This window comes from Mustela nigripes, chromosome 17 (genome assembly GCF_022355385.1).
Source record: "Mustela nigripes isolate SB6536 chromosome 17, MUSNIG.SB6536, whole genome shotgun sequence".
NCBI classification, from domain to species: domain Eukaryota; kingdom Metazoa; phylum Chordata; class Mammalia; order Carnivora; family Mustelidae; genus Mustela; species Mustela nigripes.
Genome location: NC_081573.1, coordinates 22,718,849 through 22,736,935, shown reverse-complemented (window position 1 = coordinate 22,736,935; position 18,087 = coordinate 22,718,849). Strand labels below are relative to the sequence as shown.

The following is an 18,087-nucleotide window of genomic DNA, read 5'->3' as shown; positions in this document are numbered from 1 at the left end:
AATGGCACATGTCACTTCACCATGAAAACATGCTTCCCGGCAAAGCCCAGATGTGGCCTCAGAGTATTCCCCAACACAGAGCCCCAGTAGAGGCCAGCACCTCATCGAGTCATCCTGAGAAATGACAGCAGGTCTGAGCCTTCCTGAAGTGAGAGTTTCCTGGGGGCATGAGGGGTGTTCGGAATGCGGACAAGAGGAGGAGATCATGAGGAAGTCTTCCTGGAGGAAGAGTCTGGAGGCAGGAGTCAGTCAGAAGAGCCAGGGAGTAGGCAGGGGAGCATACCCTGGGCTGAGCAGGGATGGTGGGGCAGGACCACGGGGTTGGGTTTGCAAACTGGACTGCAGGAAGCAGCCCGAGTCCAGCCCTGGGACTCCTAGGTGGAGCTGGAGGTGACCCTTTGCCGGATCCTCAGGTTCCACGTCAGCTCAGGATGGAGGTGGGGAACGGAGAACCCGTTCTGCTCCCTCACTCTCCAGAGAGAGGTGCCACAAGATGTGGCACCAAGGGCGGCACCACTTGGCCACGGGGTGTAACCACCCATGGGCCGCAGTGCCTCCCGATGGCCCCAGGTCCCCCATGGGGTTGCTCTGTTCAGAAGCTTCTAGGTGGTAGTCCAGAAAGATGTAGAAAGAAGCCCAAACCTTAGGGTCCTGGAAATAGAGCCATCTGATAGCCAGACAGGGATTTCCTGAGCTGCTCTGGGGGCCCCAAAATGCAGGGGACACAGGACCATAATGACGAGTCTTCTCCCATGACAATTCACAAAGCTACTTTGTGGACATCAGCTCTCTTGACCCCCACAACAGCCCTGGGAGGTGGGGATTGTAGTGCCCTCCAATGGGGAGCTCAGGCTCAGCTCAGCCTCAGCATCAGGGAGAGACTTGGCCCTGTCCCACCAGGCTTCCATCACGCCATCACTGCCCCCCTAGTACCACACCAAGTCTGTGTTTTCTGACCACATGAGGCCAACTCCTCAGAAGGCTGTCCAATCCCAGACATAGGGAGACCGCCACGGACACCTCTGGCCCCCCAAAACATCTCCCATGGAACCATAAAACAACCTCTCACCGTGGGGTCTCGAGACCTTGCTATGGGTCCAGAGAAAGCACTGGAGCCAGAGCCCTGACCCTCAGGCTGACCCCTGGCCATTACAGCCAGCTCTGTGTTTCTAATCACCATCCTCACCATTAAGGTGAAGAAAGCACATAGGGAAATAACAGGGTTTTATCTCAAACCGATCGATCTGCTCAGATCCGTCTGGCCCCGGCCTCTTAATTCTCCATAATGTCAAAGCAATTTTTGGTTAAGTATACAGTCTGTCCTCTACTAAATTAAACTAATAGATCTAGTGGGAAATAAAACCCCAAGTGTACTGAGAATATTAAAAATTAAAAAAAAATAAACTCTTCATGGGTCTGTAAGATTTACTTTGGCAAATGATTAAGTAAATAACACACGGACAGGCTATAATAAGATCCATTAGGGGACAGTCAGCTCCACTGGTCACCTCCCTGCAGGCCACACGACCCGCCCAGGCACCCAGGCTTGAGGGTGGCCAGGCAGTTCCCTGAGGTCCCCCACCCACATCCTCATGACCCAGAAGCCAGCAGGACACACACTTCAGAATGCGGACCGTGGCTGCTGGTCCTGAGTCTCACAGGCCTTTAGCTCAAAAGCCAATGCTCCCATTCCCCCTGCACTTAGCACAGCTGGGACACGCTCCTTACAGGTAAGAAAAGTGAGGCTCCAAGAGGCCAAGGCAAGACCAAGGTCTGAACAGGAGCCCCTGGATTCCACAACCCTGGACACCACCTTGCTTTGCTTTGTTTTGTTCGGTTTAGTTTAGACTTAATTTTTCATTGAGCCATCAATAACCAGGCCACGAAGCAGGATCTTGCTCTCATGAAGCTCGTCAGAGCAGGGTCTGGAAGCCCCAGAGCCTGCCCCCCCCCCCCTGCTATTCCTGCCAACCCTGGCTCAGCACCTTCAGGCAAGTGCATGGGAGAGAGGATGCATGCAGGAGAGAGAGGAGCTAGGGCAGGAATTAAAAATCCCACTTTGCAGCTAGGGAACCTGAGCCTCAGGGGCTTTCCTGCCTGCACCTCAAGGTCCTTCCACATGTGGCTAGAAGCCTATGTGTGCCCTCACCTGCCTTCCCCACCTCCCCCCAGCCCCACTGTGCACCTCTCTCCTAGGAGGCTCTGCCACCTTCTTCCCTCCAAGTGCCCACCCTGCTCAACCCTCGGCCTTCACACTTGCTGTGTCATCTGCCTGAAACAGATGGCACTGGCTGTGTCATCTGCCTGCCTCCCCCCAGGGCTCTGCTTAGCTGACCACTACAGGTCTTCCTCTGCCCACGAGGTTCCCACTAGGTACGTCTGTGTGTGTGCATGTGTCTGGGCCACGGGTCACAGGGTACACAAAGCTAAGACGATCAGGCTTAGGTTTTGCTTCTCCTCTGCAGGTGTATCTCTGCCCCCTTCTGGGCTGAAATGCCCATTCCCTGCAGGCAGGAAGCTACAGATTCCCCACACCGTATAGAGTCCCTGCTGACACCTATGTGCAGGGTAAATGAAAACTGAGCTCTCAGGACACATTGGCTGGATAAATGTTTGAGGCGAAGCAGGCTCTGCCTGGAGTTTCTCCTCTCATTCCATCTCTCCGGGCAATCCACAAGCCTAATCAATCCTGTCTCTGACAAGCAAACAAACAGCCCCAGGCACAGGGGACCCAGAGCAGTGACACCAATGCAGCAATGACAGGCCAGACCTGGGACTGTGAGCCAAGCCTGCTTCTCAGAGTGCGCCTGGGCAGGCAGGACCGGGGGCGAGGCCAGGCCCGCCTCCCTGACGGCCCTGAGGTACGGTGCGAGCCAAGGACCCTCTCTTGTCTCCCTGGGATGGCAGGGGCCGGAGGCCGCTCTCAGCCTCCTGCAAGGAGGAGGGGTAGAACAGGAAAACAGGAACCCAGTACCCAAAACAAGCCTTTTCCACTTGCCTCGCCCCATGTCTTAGGGGCAGCCAGGGTGCAGAGAAGGCCACCCTCTGCCACCTCCCTCTGGAGACGCTGACCTGATGTTTGCCCTTGGAGGGGAGTAGTCCTGGGGCAGGACTTCAGGCCTTTATCCCCGGACAGTGATGGCCACTGAATGACTAAAGTGGTCAAAAATAAAAGTCCCCATAAATCTGGTATTTTCCTTTAAGCTGTCGGGTACACAGAGTGTGCCGGGATTATTGATAGAAAAGTTTATGGATGGGCTGCATCTTAAAATCAAAATACATTACCCCAAATCAATGTTGCCGTGCGTGGTATGGGAGGACAGGAAAGGTCAGCCGAGAAGCGAATATCGAAACCAAAACTCCAAGAGGACCTGAGCATTAAAATAAATATATTTTGAAAGTGAGTTCCAGGAAACACATTCACTTAGGGCTGTAATTTAAGGGTACTTTCACGAAAGGCTGGGCACTCTTTTTAAATGGCGCTTTTTGAAGTGCCTTTGAGAGTCTAGTGAATCCATCCACAAAATGGTATTGACAAGCGCCACACACCCCAGCTGGCAGCCCAATGATGGGAGCACGGATGACGACAGGCAGGACAGGGCAAGGGTGACTACGGGCGAGCACCCAGCATGGGGGAGTCCAGGACATGGAGGGTCTAGTGGTCACGCCACAGGGGGGCCCACCTCCAAGTCCCTGTACACTGTGATCCTGCAGGCATTCTGGAGCCTGTGAATGGACAGAGGGAGAGAAAAACCGTGGGGTCCCAAGGTTGTGTCTCTGATCCTGAGTGTGTCTCTGATCCTGAAATGCTCTCAGAAGTCCACCAGTGAAGAAACCAGCCTCATGCCACATGACCAACATTTCCTCTAAACAGGGCATCCTTGCAGGGACCCAAGGGACACTCTGGCAGTTGCTAGGGGTGAGTGGGGTGAGTAGCCGTGTCCCCAGAGAGAAGTTTCCTTTGAGAAGAGAACCAGAGAAACCACACACGTGCTCCATCACAGATGCCTTCTTTACAGCCCCTGACTGAGACCTCTTTCCACGTCTCAACACAACCAGAAGGAACCAGCTCCCTTGCAGAAAGGGGGGCAGAGGCCAAACATCCCTTTCCGCCACAACTAACAGCACTCCTAGCTGCAATGTTACTGAGCCTAAGCAAGGGCTGGCCTAGCTGAGACTTAGAGACAAGAGAGGGAAGGCACAGCTACCGACCTCCCAGGCTGCCAGAGGGAACAGAAGAAAAAACAAACCCTCTGGATACAGAACCCCTGTGCACTTTTCAAAAAGTAAGGAAGAAGCTGCAAGGCAGGTCAGGCTGCCATCAACCAAGGGCAGGGAGGTCCTGCCCTCCACACCAACAGCACATACAGAGACCAGAGTGTCACCTGGAGTAGGGAGAAGTTGAATGTTTAGGTTAAGAATTAGGTCCCCAGACTAAGACAGACCTGGGCCAAAGCTCTTACTCTGCCGCTTACTGACCTGGGGCTAGTTCCTTAAGCTCTCTGAGCTTCAGCCACAACATCTCTAAAATACAGTGAAATCACAGTGTCTACCCCGACAGAGTTGTTATAGGGGTTAAATTAGCTCTTTCATTCACTCCACAAATATTTATAGGGTTACTCTATGCCCGTCTAGGTGTCAGAGATGTGTCAGTGAACAAAGCAGTGAAACAACCCCATCCTAGTAGAGACTACAGGCCATAAACAAGAAACACAAAAAATAAGGATGTTTTATCATGTGCTGGAAGGCATTTAGTACTAAGGAAGGAGAAAAAAAGGAGAGCAGGGTGAGGGGAGTGTCGGGGGAGAGAGCATGCAGACAGCAGTATAAAAACGGTGGTCCCAGGATCCTAGTTGAGAAGGCAACTTCTTAACTAAAGGCAGAAGAACATGATGGAGTTTGTTTAGAAGGTGTGGGGAAGGAGCATCCCAGTCAAATGATACAGCTCGTGCAAAGGTCCTGGGGTGAGACCACAGTGTACTGCACTGTAGTAAGGAAGCCCGCGTGGCTAGAGAGAGTCATCAGGGAAAGGACACAAAAAGTATGAAGACATAGTGATTGAGTGGAAGACAAAAGCAGATAGTTTGACCTTGTCAGACATTGTAAGGCCTCTGGCATTAATCCTGAGTGCAAAAAGAGCCTCTGTAGGATTTTGAGCAGAGAAAGAGTGATCCAATTTCATAGTGAGAACTAATGCATGGTAAGTATATAACCAATGCCTGATACATGGAAAGCATGTGAAAGAACATGGTCATTATTCTTGTTAATAATAACACCAGCTCATGAAGCAGTCAAGATATAGCTTACCCCACAGGGTGGTTCAGGTTTAGAAGACTCACAGATCTAATGGGGAACCAAAGTATAACTCCCTCTACCTGCAGGAATTCTCCCCTCATGTATCCCTGATCACTGGCCATCCATCTTTGCTTGGATCTGGTGTCAGGACAGGAGATGGCTGTGTCCCCAGGCAGGCCCCCTGCCCTGTGGGCTAGCTCTTGCCATCAGAGACCTGCCTGTAATCAATTCCCAAATGAATGTGCTTTCCTAGAATCCCCTCAAGGTCCTGAATCTCCTTAGCACAGTGCAAGTCTGCCCCCTCCGTTCAGAAACTAAGGACAGCAGTGGGGTCCACAGGGTCTTCCATTCAGCAACCCAAGGCAGTTTCTAAAGGGAGGTGGGATTTCTAACGGGAAGCCCCTGGCCCGAGGGAGATGAAATGACGGAAGGCAGCTGGCAACTGCCTCCATGGGTTGGAGTCCTTGCAGAGAAACCATAGAAATAAGAGAAAGACCCTAGACATTTTCCCAGCCAGGGCTCCCTAGTGGAGCAGCAATGGCTTGAGGGGGTGGAAATGACTCCGTGGTCACAGATGAGGATACTGAAAGCCAGGCCCAGGAGGGGTAGAGGGCACAGTGTCCAGGGGTAGCCTTATTGGTAAGACAAAGCTTAGGAAGGGACTGAAGCTACTACTTCCCCACCCAGGGTGTGCCCTGGGCAGCCTGCACCATGTCTGCTGCCCTGAAGTATCTGCCCTCTGGGTTTCCTTCTCCTTGGCTCTTGGGGAACACTCTGGTGGTGCCTCCAGAAAGCTGGCAAGCCAAGCTGGAAAACAGACACGTCAACCATCCACTGGTGGGGGCCTCCTGTAGGACTGAGCTGAGAGGTTGGGGCCAGGAAGATAGGGACAGAGAAACTGAAATCCGGGATTCAGGTCTCCCATGGGAAGGGAAGCAAGAGAGACCCAAACCCAGTTGCGGGACTTGCCCCTACAACTGTGTGCCCATCGGAACCAGAAGCCAGCCCTACACTCCCCCTTGGGGGCCAGACTGGACTCCCGCAGAGAGCTGGGGAGGGACAAGCTCCTGGTGAAGGCTGGGAGAGGTACAGGGATGCGGCGGGGGGTGGGGGTGGGGGTGGGGGCGAGAGATGCAGGGACCGGGGATGGGCTTCGGAAAGCTCCCTGGACCCGACCTCTCGCCGCCTGAGGATCCCCTAGCCTTGCACCGGTAAAGAGAGGGCCGCGACCGGCGAGGAACGAGTGGGCACGCATGGGCCAACGATTTAGGTGCAGGAACCCCACCCCCGCTCGGAAACCTCCGGAGCCCTGAGTCGTGCTGGGCGCTCCCCACCCCACCCCACCCCCGCCGCCTCTGCCGTCACTCACGGCCGCTGCTCGCTGGCTCGCTCGTGCGCTCTCCGCGCCACAGGCACCTGCTCGCCGGGCGCTCTGCGCTCACTTCTCGCTCGCACACTGCAGACTCCCGGCGTCGCCTCCGTCACCCGGCCTCGTCCCCAGCCCAGCACAGCGCTCCGCCCTTCTCCCTGGCCCCCGGCGCCCACCCACCAGCCATGGCCTGGGCCTGGGACAAAGAGCGGTGCAGCTCTTTGCCCAAACTGGGGTAAGGAGTTGAGGGCGGGGGTCTGCGGAGAGGGCCGCGGGGCACGCGGGGTGCAGGGATAAGCTGCCGTCTCAGGCGAGAAGATTGGGAAGAAGCCAGGGAGAGTTTGGGTGGGAGGACCCCCAGCCAAAGAGGGTGCGGGCGGGGCTGCGCTCCAACCACAGAGATTGTGGCCCCTCCAAGCGACCCCCGCGGGGGTGGGGGCGCGCTCTGGGGCGGGGGCGGTGCAGGCTGTGGAAGAAGAGGGGAGGGCGGGGGTGATGCAGCGGTGGAGGCGGCTCCGAGCCCAGCCACTGACCGCCCCCTCCCTTTTTCCTTCCCCTCCCCCTCTCCCCGCCTCTCCCCGGCTCTGGGTCCGCTACACCGGACCCGCTCTCCCCGCGCTGCACTGGGTCGGACGCCAGGTCTGCTAGCCGCGGCTGAGCGCCCACTCGCCTTGCGGAGAGAGACGCGGAGGGACCAGCGGGGGCGGCGGCGGGAGAGCTCGGCGGGAGCCGGAGGAGGTGGCATTCGGGAGCCAAATCAGAACGAGACCGGGAGGCAGAAGCTCGCGGCTCTGAGGCGCGCGCTCCCTTGGCCAGGGATGGGTCTCCGGGCGGCCCAGCCTCTGCCCGGCCCGCCGGGCAGAGACTAAATTGAGCTACCCCATAGTCCTGTGGACGGCCCGACAGAGGGAAGCACGGACAGATCACCAGTAGCCTCCCGGCGGGACCTAGCGTCCTGCGCCCCCCGCGCAGCGCCCCCAGCCGGAGCCGCGCCGGGCAAGCCGGCGAGGGAGCTGGGCTGATTGGCGGCCGCCGGCGGCCGGGGGAGGGGGCGCCGCGCGGGGCCATGGCAGGCTCGGAGGCGTCCTAGCCCGAGCCCCGAGCCGGATCCGAGCCCACGCTGCCGCCACCGCTGCCTCTCGGCGCCCGGGCCCCCGCCGCCGCCGCGCCCCCCGCGGGAGATGGAACAGCGGAACCCTCTCGGAGCCCTCGGATACCTGCCGCCGCTGCTGCTGCACGCCCTGCTGCTCTTCGTGGCCGACGGTGAGCGCGGGAACTTTGCTGCCGCGGGGGGCTCGGGCGGGGGAGTCCTTGCCGGGGCCGCCAGAACCGTTCTGTCCCGGTCATCAAGGAGCCGGAGAAGGAAGAGAAGGGGAAGGCTTCATGGTCTCCAGCAATCCCGGTGTGCAGCCCAGGCCCAGAGGGGTAGGGGGAGGAGAGCAGCGAAGGGTCGCCGCAGCGGCGGAGCCCTCTCCGGGGTCATTTGAAGCCGGACAGGTGCTTCGGCGGAAAGGTGGCTTTCGGGGCACGCGACCTGGCGCGCCCCAGGCTGGCTCTGACAGTGCGGCTGGGCGCGGGGTGGAAGCATAAGCTGCCCGTGCCGCTCCGCGGGATCCGAGGAAAGCAGCCTGCCGCGGTAGCCGGTCTCTGCTGGGGCCGGGCAGCTGTTCAACCGAACTTTGCTAGCTCCTGGGCCACGCTTGTGGCTACGGGGTGGCAAGCACAAAGGCCAGAGAGCCGGGACGCACAGTCTCGCCTAGAGTTGCCCCAGGCCCCCGCCCCACAGTTGGTCACGCCTCTCTCTTCCCCGCCCCCAGCTACATTTACCGAAGTCCCCAAAGATGTGACAGTACGGGAGGGAGACGACATCGAAATGCCCTGCGCCTTCCGGGCTAGCGGAGCCACCTCGTATTCGCTGGAGATTCAGTGGTGGTACCTCAAGGAACCGCCCCGGGAGCTGCTGCACGAGCTGGCGCTCAGCGTGCCGGGCGCCCGGAGCAAGGTAACCCGCCGCCCACGCGGCGCCGGCGCTCACTCGGCTCAGGCCCGGGCGGCTGGGGCAACCCCGGCAAGGAAGGCAGGGCGCCGCCCTGTGGAGCTGCCCGTCTCCCACAACCCCCATTCCCGCAGCATCTTGAACAACAGCACAGTTTTGGTAATACCTTCCCTTCTCCTTTCATTTAAAATTCTCTTAAAAGCAACCCTTCATCCAGTTCGTCTGCTCTTGCTTGCTGGCTGCTGGCCGCAGAGTCAGACGGGTACTGGGTGATGAAGGAAGACCACTTAAATGGGCCAGGCTTTCCCTGCCCTCTGCTACTCCAAGGTCCCCAGGGCACAGGGCCAAGGAGTTAAGCTCCTCTGGGCTGGGTTCCAGAAGCCCGCAGTGCACCTCCAACCCCCACAGGATCGGAGGGAAGGCCCCCACCGTCTGTCTGCCTCTTAAACCGGCCTCTCACATACAGTCTAACACACACACATGCACACCTACTCTCTACCCAGGGTCGCCCCCAGAGTTACTGCTCACGTCTCCCTCTGCGTCCTGTCCGGATACACGGGCCCCTCTGTCCAGCTTTCCACGGGATTTAGAGAAACACGGCAGGGAATGATGATGTTGGGGGTGGGGGGGGGAGGGAGATGAGCCTTTCTTCCTACCCTGGTGGCAATCCAGCCTTTACTCTCTGGCGCCCAGGTGTGCTAGGGCAGCCTCTCCTTGTCCAGGGACCATGCTAGCTCCAAGCCCTGCTTCCTTCTGGGTAAAACTCCAGGAAATCCTCATGTCCTTCGTGACTTCAGCCTGGCTACATCCCGAGCGGTTTCGAGTCCTAGCCCGCCCGCGGAGAGTCCCCTTGCTTGAGGCGCATCTGAGTTCCCGGAGCCTGAAGGCCGAGAGCCTAATGTGTCTCTCTCCCTCTTTGCATTTTAGGTAACAAATAAGGATGCAACTAAAATCAGCGTAAGTGTGGAGCCCAGCGCGGGCCGCGGGAGACCCCTTCTGGCCGCTTCGCGCCCCACATTTTCCTCTCTTAGAAAGGCTCGGCGGCCGCGCGATGTAGGGCCCTGCTCGCAGCCTTGCGTTGTCGGTTGCTTGGCTTGTCGGGGCGCCATCTGTCGCCGCTAGTGGAATCCGGTTCGCTTTTGTGTAAATCAAGGGTCCCAGGCCTGAATCTCCTTTCTCTGTGAGGCGCTCACCTGTAAAACTCTCCTTCGTCCAGCTGGCGCGTTCCAGACCCCTGCGCATCTGCTTGACTCTCCTCTGCTGGCTTGTCTCCCAGCAACTGGAGCGCGCTGGCCTTGACCCCTTCGCCAACTGGTGGGCCTTTCCGGCCCCGCCCCCACACACCCGGCGCCCAAGTTGCGCCCTCCACCTCATTCCTCTCCTTTGCGTGGCTTTCAGGTCCGGTGCCGGGTGCTGTGGGCAGGTCCTGGGGGAAGGTGGGGGGCGGGAAGGGGTAGGAGGAATTGGCGGGGCTGCTAGGGGCCGGAGTCTTGGGATCTATAACTCAAGGAGGAGATGCGCCCAAGCTCTCCTACCTGGAGCGTGGAAATATCAGGGCTTGGAAACCACTGGGGCCTCATCATGCTCTGGGTTCCGAGGTGAGCGCCTCAAAGTGGTATCCTCCAGGCCGCCGAGGAGGTGGGCTTGTAGGAAGCTTCGGGCTGCCTCTCTGAAATGCAGACTCAAAAGTAGCCGAGCCCGGGGAGCCCAGCAGCAGCCTCCGCGTTGCCTACATCCTCGGAAGGGTGGAGGGTTAGCTGTGAAGGGCAGCGTGGAGGGGGGAGGCAGATATTTATGTGTACTCTTGAGAGCCAAGTGGCTGTCCTTCAGGCACTAACCCAGGCCCTCTGGATTCCAGAGAAAAGGAACGTTGGTGGAAGTGGATGTGGAGGGCTGGGCTTAAGGCCCTGCGGTGGTTTAGCGACAGGAGGCCAAGCCAGAATTTTCCAAGGTGAAGAAAGGAGGAAGGAGGGGTGGGTTCTGCTTCTCTGATGGACAGAAGCATAGTTTGGCGAGCGGATGTAACATGATGCATTCGCTTAAGATGATGGGGAGACGGCGCAATGGGTAGGGCCATCTAGGGTCCAGTCAGGTTTGGGAGTCCCATGCCTCTGGGGAGACGCGGGATGAAAGAAAAACTGAGTCACCAGGGGCAGACCTGAGTCCGAGAGGTGTTGGGGTGCTGCGGCATGAGGGCGTAAAAGCAGAAGTGGGGCGCGGTGGCACTACGCTGCTGCAGAGTTTGCTGTGGGCTTGCGCATCCCAGCCTCTGACCCCAGCGCCTGCTCTCTTGCAGACCGTGCGCGTCCAGGGCAATGACATCTCACACCGGCTGCGGCTGTCCGCCGTGCGGCGGCAGGACGAAGGCGTGTACGAATGCCGCGTGTCCGACTACAGCGACGATGACACGCAGGAGCACAAGGCCCAGGCGTTGCTGCGCGTGCTCTCGCGCTTTGCGCCGCCCAACATGCAGGCCGCCGAGGCCGTGTCCCACATTCAGAGCAGCGGTCCGCGTCGCCACAGCGCCAACAGCGCAGCCAACGCCAACAACGTGGGTGCCACCGGCGCCGCGGGCCGCGCTACCTCCGACCCCGACCGCGGCGACAAAAGCCTGCCTCCGGGGAGTCCTCCTGCGGCCCCGGGTCCTGCAGTCCCCGAGGCGGCAGCCGCCTCCGCGGCCCACGCAGCCACGACCACCGTCGCGACTGCGGCCGCAGCTTCGTCAGCGTCACCGCCACTGGGCCAGGCGGTCCTTCTTCGCCAGAGGCACGGCTCAGGTAAGGGAAGATGCCGAGAGGGGGCGCGCTTGCGCGGGGGCTGCGGAACGGGGCGGGGGGGGCGGGAGGAGTAGGGGAGGGACTCTAGCGTTTGAGTTTGCCTGATGATTGGGAGTGCACTTGGGTGTGCCTGGGGCAAGTTTTCCGCAGCCTCATTTGGGCTCCCTCATTTCCTGAGTTTCCTGTTTATTGCTGGTCGCTCAGAAGCATTCAAGGTGTGTATTTATGAAGGGGGTGGGGGCCGGCCTGCCCCGATCTCCCGGTACATTCGTGGCTGCTGTGTGGGGAAACCTCTCTTGAGTTTGGAGAACTGGACCCTTTTCTCCTGGAGCCCTGAGAGCCTAGAGGGTAGGGCACTAGCCCCCAGAGTGGGAGGATGTGGCTACAACTCAGACAGTGGGCATCTGGATGCTGATTGCTAGAGCAGACATTGTTGGAGGCTGTGGGTAAGACTGGCTGTGCTGCCTCTGCTCTCTTTAGCTAAGTCCAGACTGTTTCCTAGGCACAGGCTCTGCTATAAATAGTCCCCTTTGGGCCTTCTTGGGGAATGGGGGCGTGAAGATAGAGCCTTGCCATGGTTAGCAGGGCATCCAGAGGTTAAGACCTGCTTTCCTAGGGAGCTGAAAGGGCTGGGAGAGATGGTGGGGGGACAGGAGAGAGAGGAGTTGGAGATCAGAAGGGAAAACAGACTGACTGCCCTGGGCAGACAGCTCTGGGGCCAGACACCCAGACTTGTTTGACACAGTCCCAGAGAGAGCATCTCTACTGGCTTTGCAGCACTAGGTGTCTGGGTTCTTCGACAGTGGCCTGTAAACGTCACTGTGGGATGGAGCACACTGTGCCCTAGGCACGTGCTTCTCAAAGTGCAGGCCGCTCACCAGCAGCATAGAGCTGGTTAAGGACTCAGGATCCTGGGCTCTCCCACGGAATCTGAGGTGACAGGGATCCCAGCCTGTCTCCCTTGTCTGGTTCTGAAGCTTTCCAACAGTTGAGACCCTATCTGTCTTCGTGTCAGTTCAGTTCCACTGCCCTTTGGGGGTCTCTCCATGCAGCTCAGGCTTCTGGCTGGATCTTAAGCTCCACACAGCCCCCCACAAGACTTTCCCCCAGGCTGTGGGAGAAGGTGGGTGAGCTGAGATCTGTGGAGGGCCTCTCCCCAAACAGCCCCAGCCTTCCCCACCTGACTTGGAATTTTCTATCCCCTATGTAAGTATGAGATAACACTAGCTGCTGTGACAAATAAACCCTAAAATGCCAGTGCTTAACCCAATTCAACTGTATTATTTCTGGTCCACGTCTCATGCTGCTCTGAAGTCGGGGGTGGGGGTGGGGTGGGATAGAGGTTCTGTTCCATGAATTCATTCAGGGACCCAGGCTGAGGTGCACTTTCCCATCTTCAAAATGTGCCTGCCAGGGTCGCTCTGGGCATTAACTTACAGCCAAAGGATGGGAGTGAACAGAAGCAACATTCTCACTCCAGTTCCCCGAGAAAACCAAGCCCTAATGCTCTGAGGCATACATTGTAGATAACAAATTGACTTCTTTCTTGTTCATTTAGAATGGTTCTAAGTTTGTATTGTTCTTGGAAGACTGAGAGAATGGCCACTGAAATCATTTTGGTAGGGGTGAATTCTCCTGGAGCAAAGCTGTTGTAGAGAATGGCAAGGCAAGTGTTTAAAGACCAGGCCTACAAATGGTAAAGGTTACTTCCCTTCTCACCTTTTGGCCAGAACTCAGTGGGGCAACAGAGCTGCAAGGCAGGCTGGAAAACGTAGCCCTCATCCTGGCAGCTGCTTTCCGACCTCATGTCCTGTCTCTTCTCGGTGGAAGGGGAACATAAATTTTAGGGGGTTAGCCATCTTTGTCTAGCACACAGTAGGTCCACTGGAAAAGTGTTTATTGACTTGTAGAGTGAGGGGCTTAATTGGGTTGATGGAAAAAAAAAAAAATCCCTTTGCTCTATGCCCTTGGGCCCCAGCAAGTAAATGCATGTGTCTCTGGCCGGAACATTCCTCTGGGATGTTCCATAGACCATGAGTAGTGGCAGAACAAAGGCTTCAGAAGGCAGGGCCAGATGTGAGTTGTGCTCCCAGCACTTACTGTATGAATGACTTAAGCAAGTGGTCTAACAGCTCCGAATGTATGTCCTCATCTGTAAAAGAGAGTGGGAATCCCTGACTGCAGAGGGAGCTCAGTGTGGAAATTTCTATGTAAATGTTCATTATCATCACCGGGGCCATTACCTGCTATTGCCAGAGAGGAGGGGATGGGGGAGATGAAGCTGAGTGGTTGGCAGTTGGAGGCCACACTGCTGAGGGCCTTGAATGCTAAGTGGATCCAATAGGGACCATTAAAGGCTTTGGTCAAGGAAGCATCATATGAAACAGATCTTTGAGAATGAACTTGATAGGGTTCACAAAAGGTGTTAATGAGACCAAGGCCACAAGCTCATTCCTGCTTGAATCTTCTCTCCCCAGCCAGAACCTTGATACCCTGGTCCAACCAGGGTTGATCTGAGTGTGACTGGCATCGCTGGTCTGATATCCAGTCTCTGGGCTGGACACAAGGGGCTCCAGGGTCACTCATCGCCACAACAGGACCCCCACTGTGGAAGGTGGCACAGATTGTGCCCTTTCTGTGAGGCGAACGTGATAACCACTACACTACAGAAACGCTGATTGTGCCCTTTCTGGAAGATCTAGAGGGTCTCACACCCGTGCAGTTCTGAGGGTGTAGTGCTCAGGACCCCCAGCAGGTAGGGCCTTGGGCATTTACCCGCCATAGGGCAGCATTTTAACTCTGCTGTCCTCCCATGGAGTGGCTTGTAATGTGCATTCCCTCCGAAAAGCACACCAAGTGGACTCCCAACAGGGCTGATAGGGCAGTGCCACCAGGATGGGGGTGTGGTGGCCCATAAGGTCTCTATCATCCCGAGCAGTTGCCGGCTCCTGAACAGGCCTGGAACTACTAGACACATCTCAGAAAGAACCCCAAGTTTCTTTCCAGCTCCCATTCAGAAGGCCAGAGGTGGGCCTTCTGCCAAAAGACCAGAAAGCCTGTACCTTCCCATCTCCAGGTGAAGGTCTTGGGAGAGTCACGGTGCTCTGGGTACCTCTGTGCCCCACTGTGGCCATGGAGAAGTGTATGAGCTGATTTCTAATCCACAAACATACCCAAATGGCCTTGATCCCAAGGAGGGGGCCCATGTGGTCCTATGTGTTCCATCCCGCCTACCACCCAAGGCCACCCAGGTTTGGGCTGTCAGCGGGACAAAGCCTGAACATGGTGTTTTAGGTGGCAGGCGTTGATCACTGTTCTGCAGGTGTGTGTGTCACTGAGCCTGGGGTGCAGCAGGCCAGCCAGTCCACCAGAGCCACCAGCAGCATGAGCCAGACAGGGAGCTTGAGACCGTGACCTCAGGCCTGACCTCCCTTGCTCACAGTTTTCAGCAGCCTCGAGGACAAGGCGCCGGCAAGGACTACTGCCACCTGGTTAACAAGCACGGAGTACTGATGGAGTTTATCAGTCAGGTGCTGGCAAAGCAAATGGCACATTCAAACAGGGTCACTGGGGAAAGGCGACGAGAGTAGTTTCTGAAGGTGTGGACAGGGCTAGGGTAGCCAACAAAGCATGAGTGCCAGTCCCCGGGGCTGGGGACAGTGGGAGCCTTTAGCACCCCTGGCCTGAAGGGGCAAAGGGGGAGCAATTAGTATAACCCGGAGGGACTGGCCAGTTGGAGCGGCCTGCCTGACGGGAGCTGTGGGCTTGGTCGGATGGCCCAGCAAGGACCTCACTTTCCTCCTGCACTCCAGTTCCTGGGCGGGCCTCCTACTGGCCAAACCCTCCTGAGAGCCTCGGGCAAGGACTCTGACGAAGTGGCCTGGATGGACCAGTGCCCAGGGGCTTCGAACAGAGTGCAGAAAGGTGGATAGTGATTCAGGGGGTGCGTCGGCGATAACCCAACTCTCAGACAGAGGAAGAGGGTTTCAACCCCACCCCAATTCCAAGACAAATCCAAAGCTGAGTTTCTAGCTAAAAAGGCCATTCCAGGCCTGGGTCAAGGGGACACTCTGGCTGTTTGAGAATGGCAGCCTCAGGGCTGGTTCCAGCCCACCTCCCCAGTCATTGGTTCAGCAATTGCTCCTGGAAGAAAGAAGTCCCAGACAATACTGTGTTTTTCAAGCAAGCTACTTCAGCAATGCCAGGAAAGGGGTGTTTGTGTGTGTGTGTGTGTGTGTGTGTGTTGCAGGGGGGTGGGGGGTGGGTACTCACTTGAATGTCTGTCCTTTAACTACTGCCCAGCCAGGCCAGAAAACCCTTCCTGTGCCCCATAGGTGCCCAACACAGCCAAATACATATTTGCACTAAAAGTTTATGTCCAAAAATTCATTCATTTCACGTCTCATTTGTCAAGAGACATTTTGATATTTGTGCTTAAAAATAACATGGGCTGGATTAGCACAGTGGAGTTGGCACAGGAGACCAGGCCCCTTCTTAGCCACGTCCTCGTAAATCTGGCTCCTAATTAATCTGAACGCTGACCTATTTTTTATGAACACTTTGTTGCTGATTGCCATTTCTAGAAAAAATAAAAAAGAGAGAGCAAGAGAGAGAGAACAAAACAGAGTATCTTCCAGACAAACCCTTCTAATCAGGAAAGGCGTTGGTGCCACAGTGAAGCCAACGGCAGCCTCAGAAGAATATAGTTTGCAACTCAATGGCTTGTGTGTTGGCAAGAGGTTCCCCTCTGCGGGGACCTGGGGATCAGATCTGTGGCATGCGAACCTCTAATTAGCCTCAAGGCTCCGGCTCCAAGGAGAGGCACCCAGGCCCCTACAGAGAGCCGGCTGATGTGGCAAACTGCAGCCTGGGGCCCACACAGGGAACTGGCTCTCAGTATTTCAATTACTAATGAGAGAGAGAGTCAAGGCCATGGGTGTGCCAGCTTTCAAGAGGCTCTTACTGCTGGGAGCCACTGAGAGGAGCATCCTTGGGTATCACCATGGCAACTATAAACCATACCAGAAGGGGGCTGTGGACAAGGTGAAGGCCCTCACTCTCAGCCCTTGCCCCGCGGAGATGACCAACCTGGGAGAGTCTCCATGGAGCTGGGAAAGTCTCCACCCAGGCCAGCAGAGCCAAGCAAGAGTCACCTGGTGTTCCCAATCTCCCTGGACCCACGAAGAGCCCCAAAACAATTGCCTTCAATAAACAATTCACTCTTCCCTCAAGCTCTGATGTGACATGAGGATCATAATTAAAGAGAAAATAAGTCTAGCAAAATTTGTCCCAGAGAAGAGGGTGAGGCTCCCTGAGCATCCTGAAAGAGAAATTAAAGGATTTCATAAAGAAAATGGCTGAGCCTCACAGCTGGTGAGAGAGGCCTGCGTGATCCCCGACAGCAAACATGTTTGATTATTGGCTGCATGGCATCCTCGGCCCCATGGGCCAGTCACGTGACCGCCATGAGCAGGAACCGGTGATGGTGGCCATGCACCCAGCTCAAGAGTGTCAAGGGCACCTGTGGATCTCTGCCACAAAGAAGTCTGTGTCAGTTGATAGTCCTCATCCACCAAAGGCAATCAGAGGAGGCTTCCTATAGGGAGCGTGCAGTTTCTGACACAAAGAGGCACCTGGAGCTTTGTCCGCCTGCTTAGGTCAGTCCTGGGAAAGCTGCTGGAGGCCTTGCCTCCCTCCCCATCCTGAGCCACATGAATTGAGAAAGTCACACCAGATGGGATGACCTTCGTCCACCACTGAGTGGTTAGCCAGCCCATTGCGTGGCCATTCTTTCTGCATAAGGGAGATCCCAAATTAAGGACAAAACAGCTACCCTGTGGATTGCAATGACGATGAATAGAACTTACCTTTTCCTGAGCACTGATTATGGGCCACACGCCCACCCCGGGTTTCCCTCCTTTTTGCTGTTCTGAGTAACTCCTCCTGCCTCCCTTCATCTCACAGTCCCCTCCCCAGGGCACAGACCCCTTCCCCAGCTCAGGTGGAGGCCCCCACAAGAAAAGTGGAGAGCCGGCCTTTCTAAATGTCACTGGGAGCCAAACCCACCAAGGAGCTACTCATTAATAAGCCAGGTGCACACTTTTAAAGCTCTGAATATTAAGGATTCCCCAAGCATCTGTGGAGATAAATAAGGTCAAGTGCTTTTGTAAAATGATATTGATTAGTTCTGCCCCATGTGGACAGAGGCAAGGGCTTGGCTGTGGTCTAAACCCCTGAGCTGTATGGGAGATGTTGGCTTGGTTCGAACACTTCTTTGCAGCACAGAAGGAAAAAAAGAATTATCTTTTCTATTCCTCCGAGCTTTGCTGACTGTTACTGGTCATCTCTCAGAAACTCCTATCTGAAGCGTGAGAAGCTTCCCTTGGTCTTATGGAAGGGCAGCAGGGAAGTTTAGGATGACCAGCAAACAGGCCTGGCCCCCGTAACTGCCGATCCCTACCTGCTCCTTGAAGGGTGGCAGACTTACCCTGTGGTGGGGCTTCTGGGGAAACTAGCCTGCTTGTCTGTGGCTTTGCTACTCCTGGGGAAGGTGTGCTATAAATACCAAGATGACTTAACCAATTCAGCCTCCTCTGGGCTACCTCTGGGTTTAGCTGCTACTGAGCAGCTCACCATGCAAATAGCTACAG

At 56.4% G+C, this 18,087-nt stretch overlaps 1 protein-coding gene across 1 annotated transcript in view; it reads left to right on the top strand.

Annotated features, from left to right (window-relative positions):
• Positions 1-6,411: 6,411 nt before the first annotated feature.
• The window catches only part of VSTM2B (V-set and transmembrane domain containing 2B), a 28,014-nt gene continuing 16,338 nt past the window's right edge, over positions 6,412-18,087 (top strand). Inside the window, exons 1-5 of the mRNA XM_059383919.1 lie at positions 6,412-6,899; positions 7,304-7,927; positions 8,482-8,666; positions 9,588-9,617; positions 10,957-11,437. Of these exons, the coding sequence (XP_059239902.1) occupies positions 7,846-7,927; positions 8,482-8,666; positions 9,588-9,617; positions 10,957-11,437 (778 nt within the window). The 5' untranslated portion in view covers positions 6,412-6,899; positions 7,304-7,845. The remainder of the gene's footprint in view (positions 6,900-7,303; positions 7,928-8,481; positions 8,667-9,587; positions 9,618-10,956; positions 11,438-18,087) is intronic.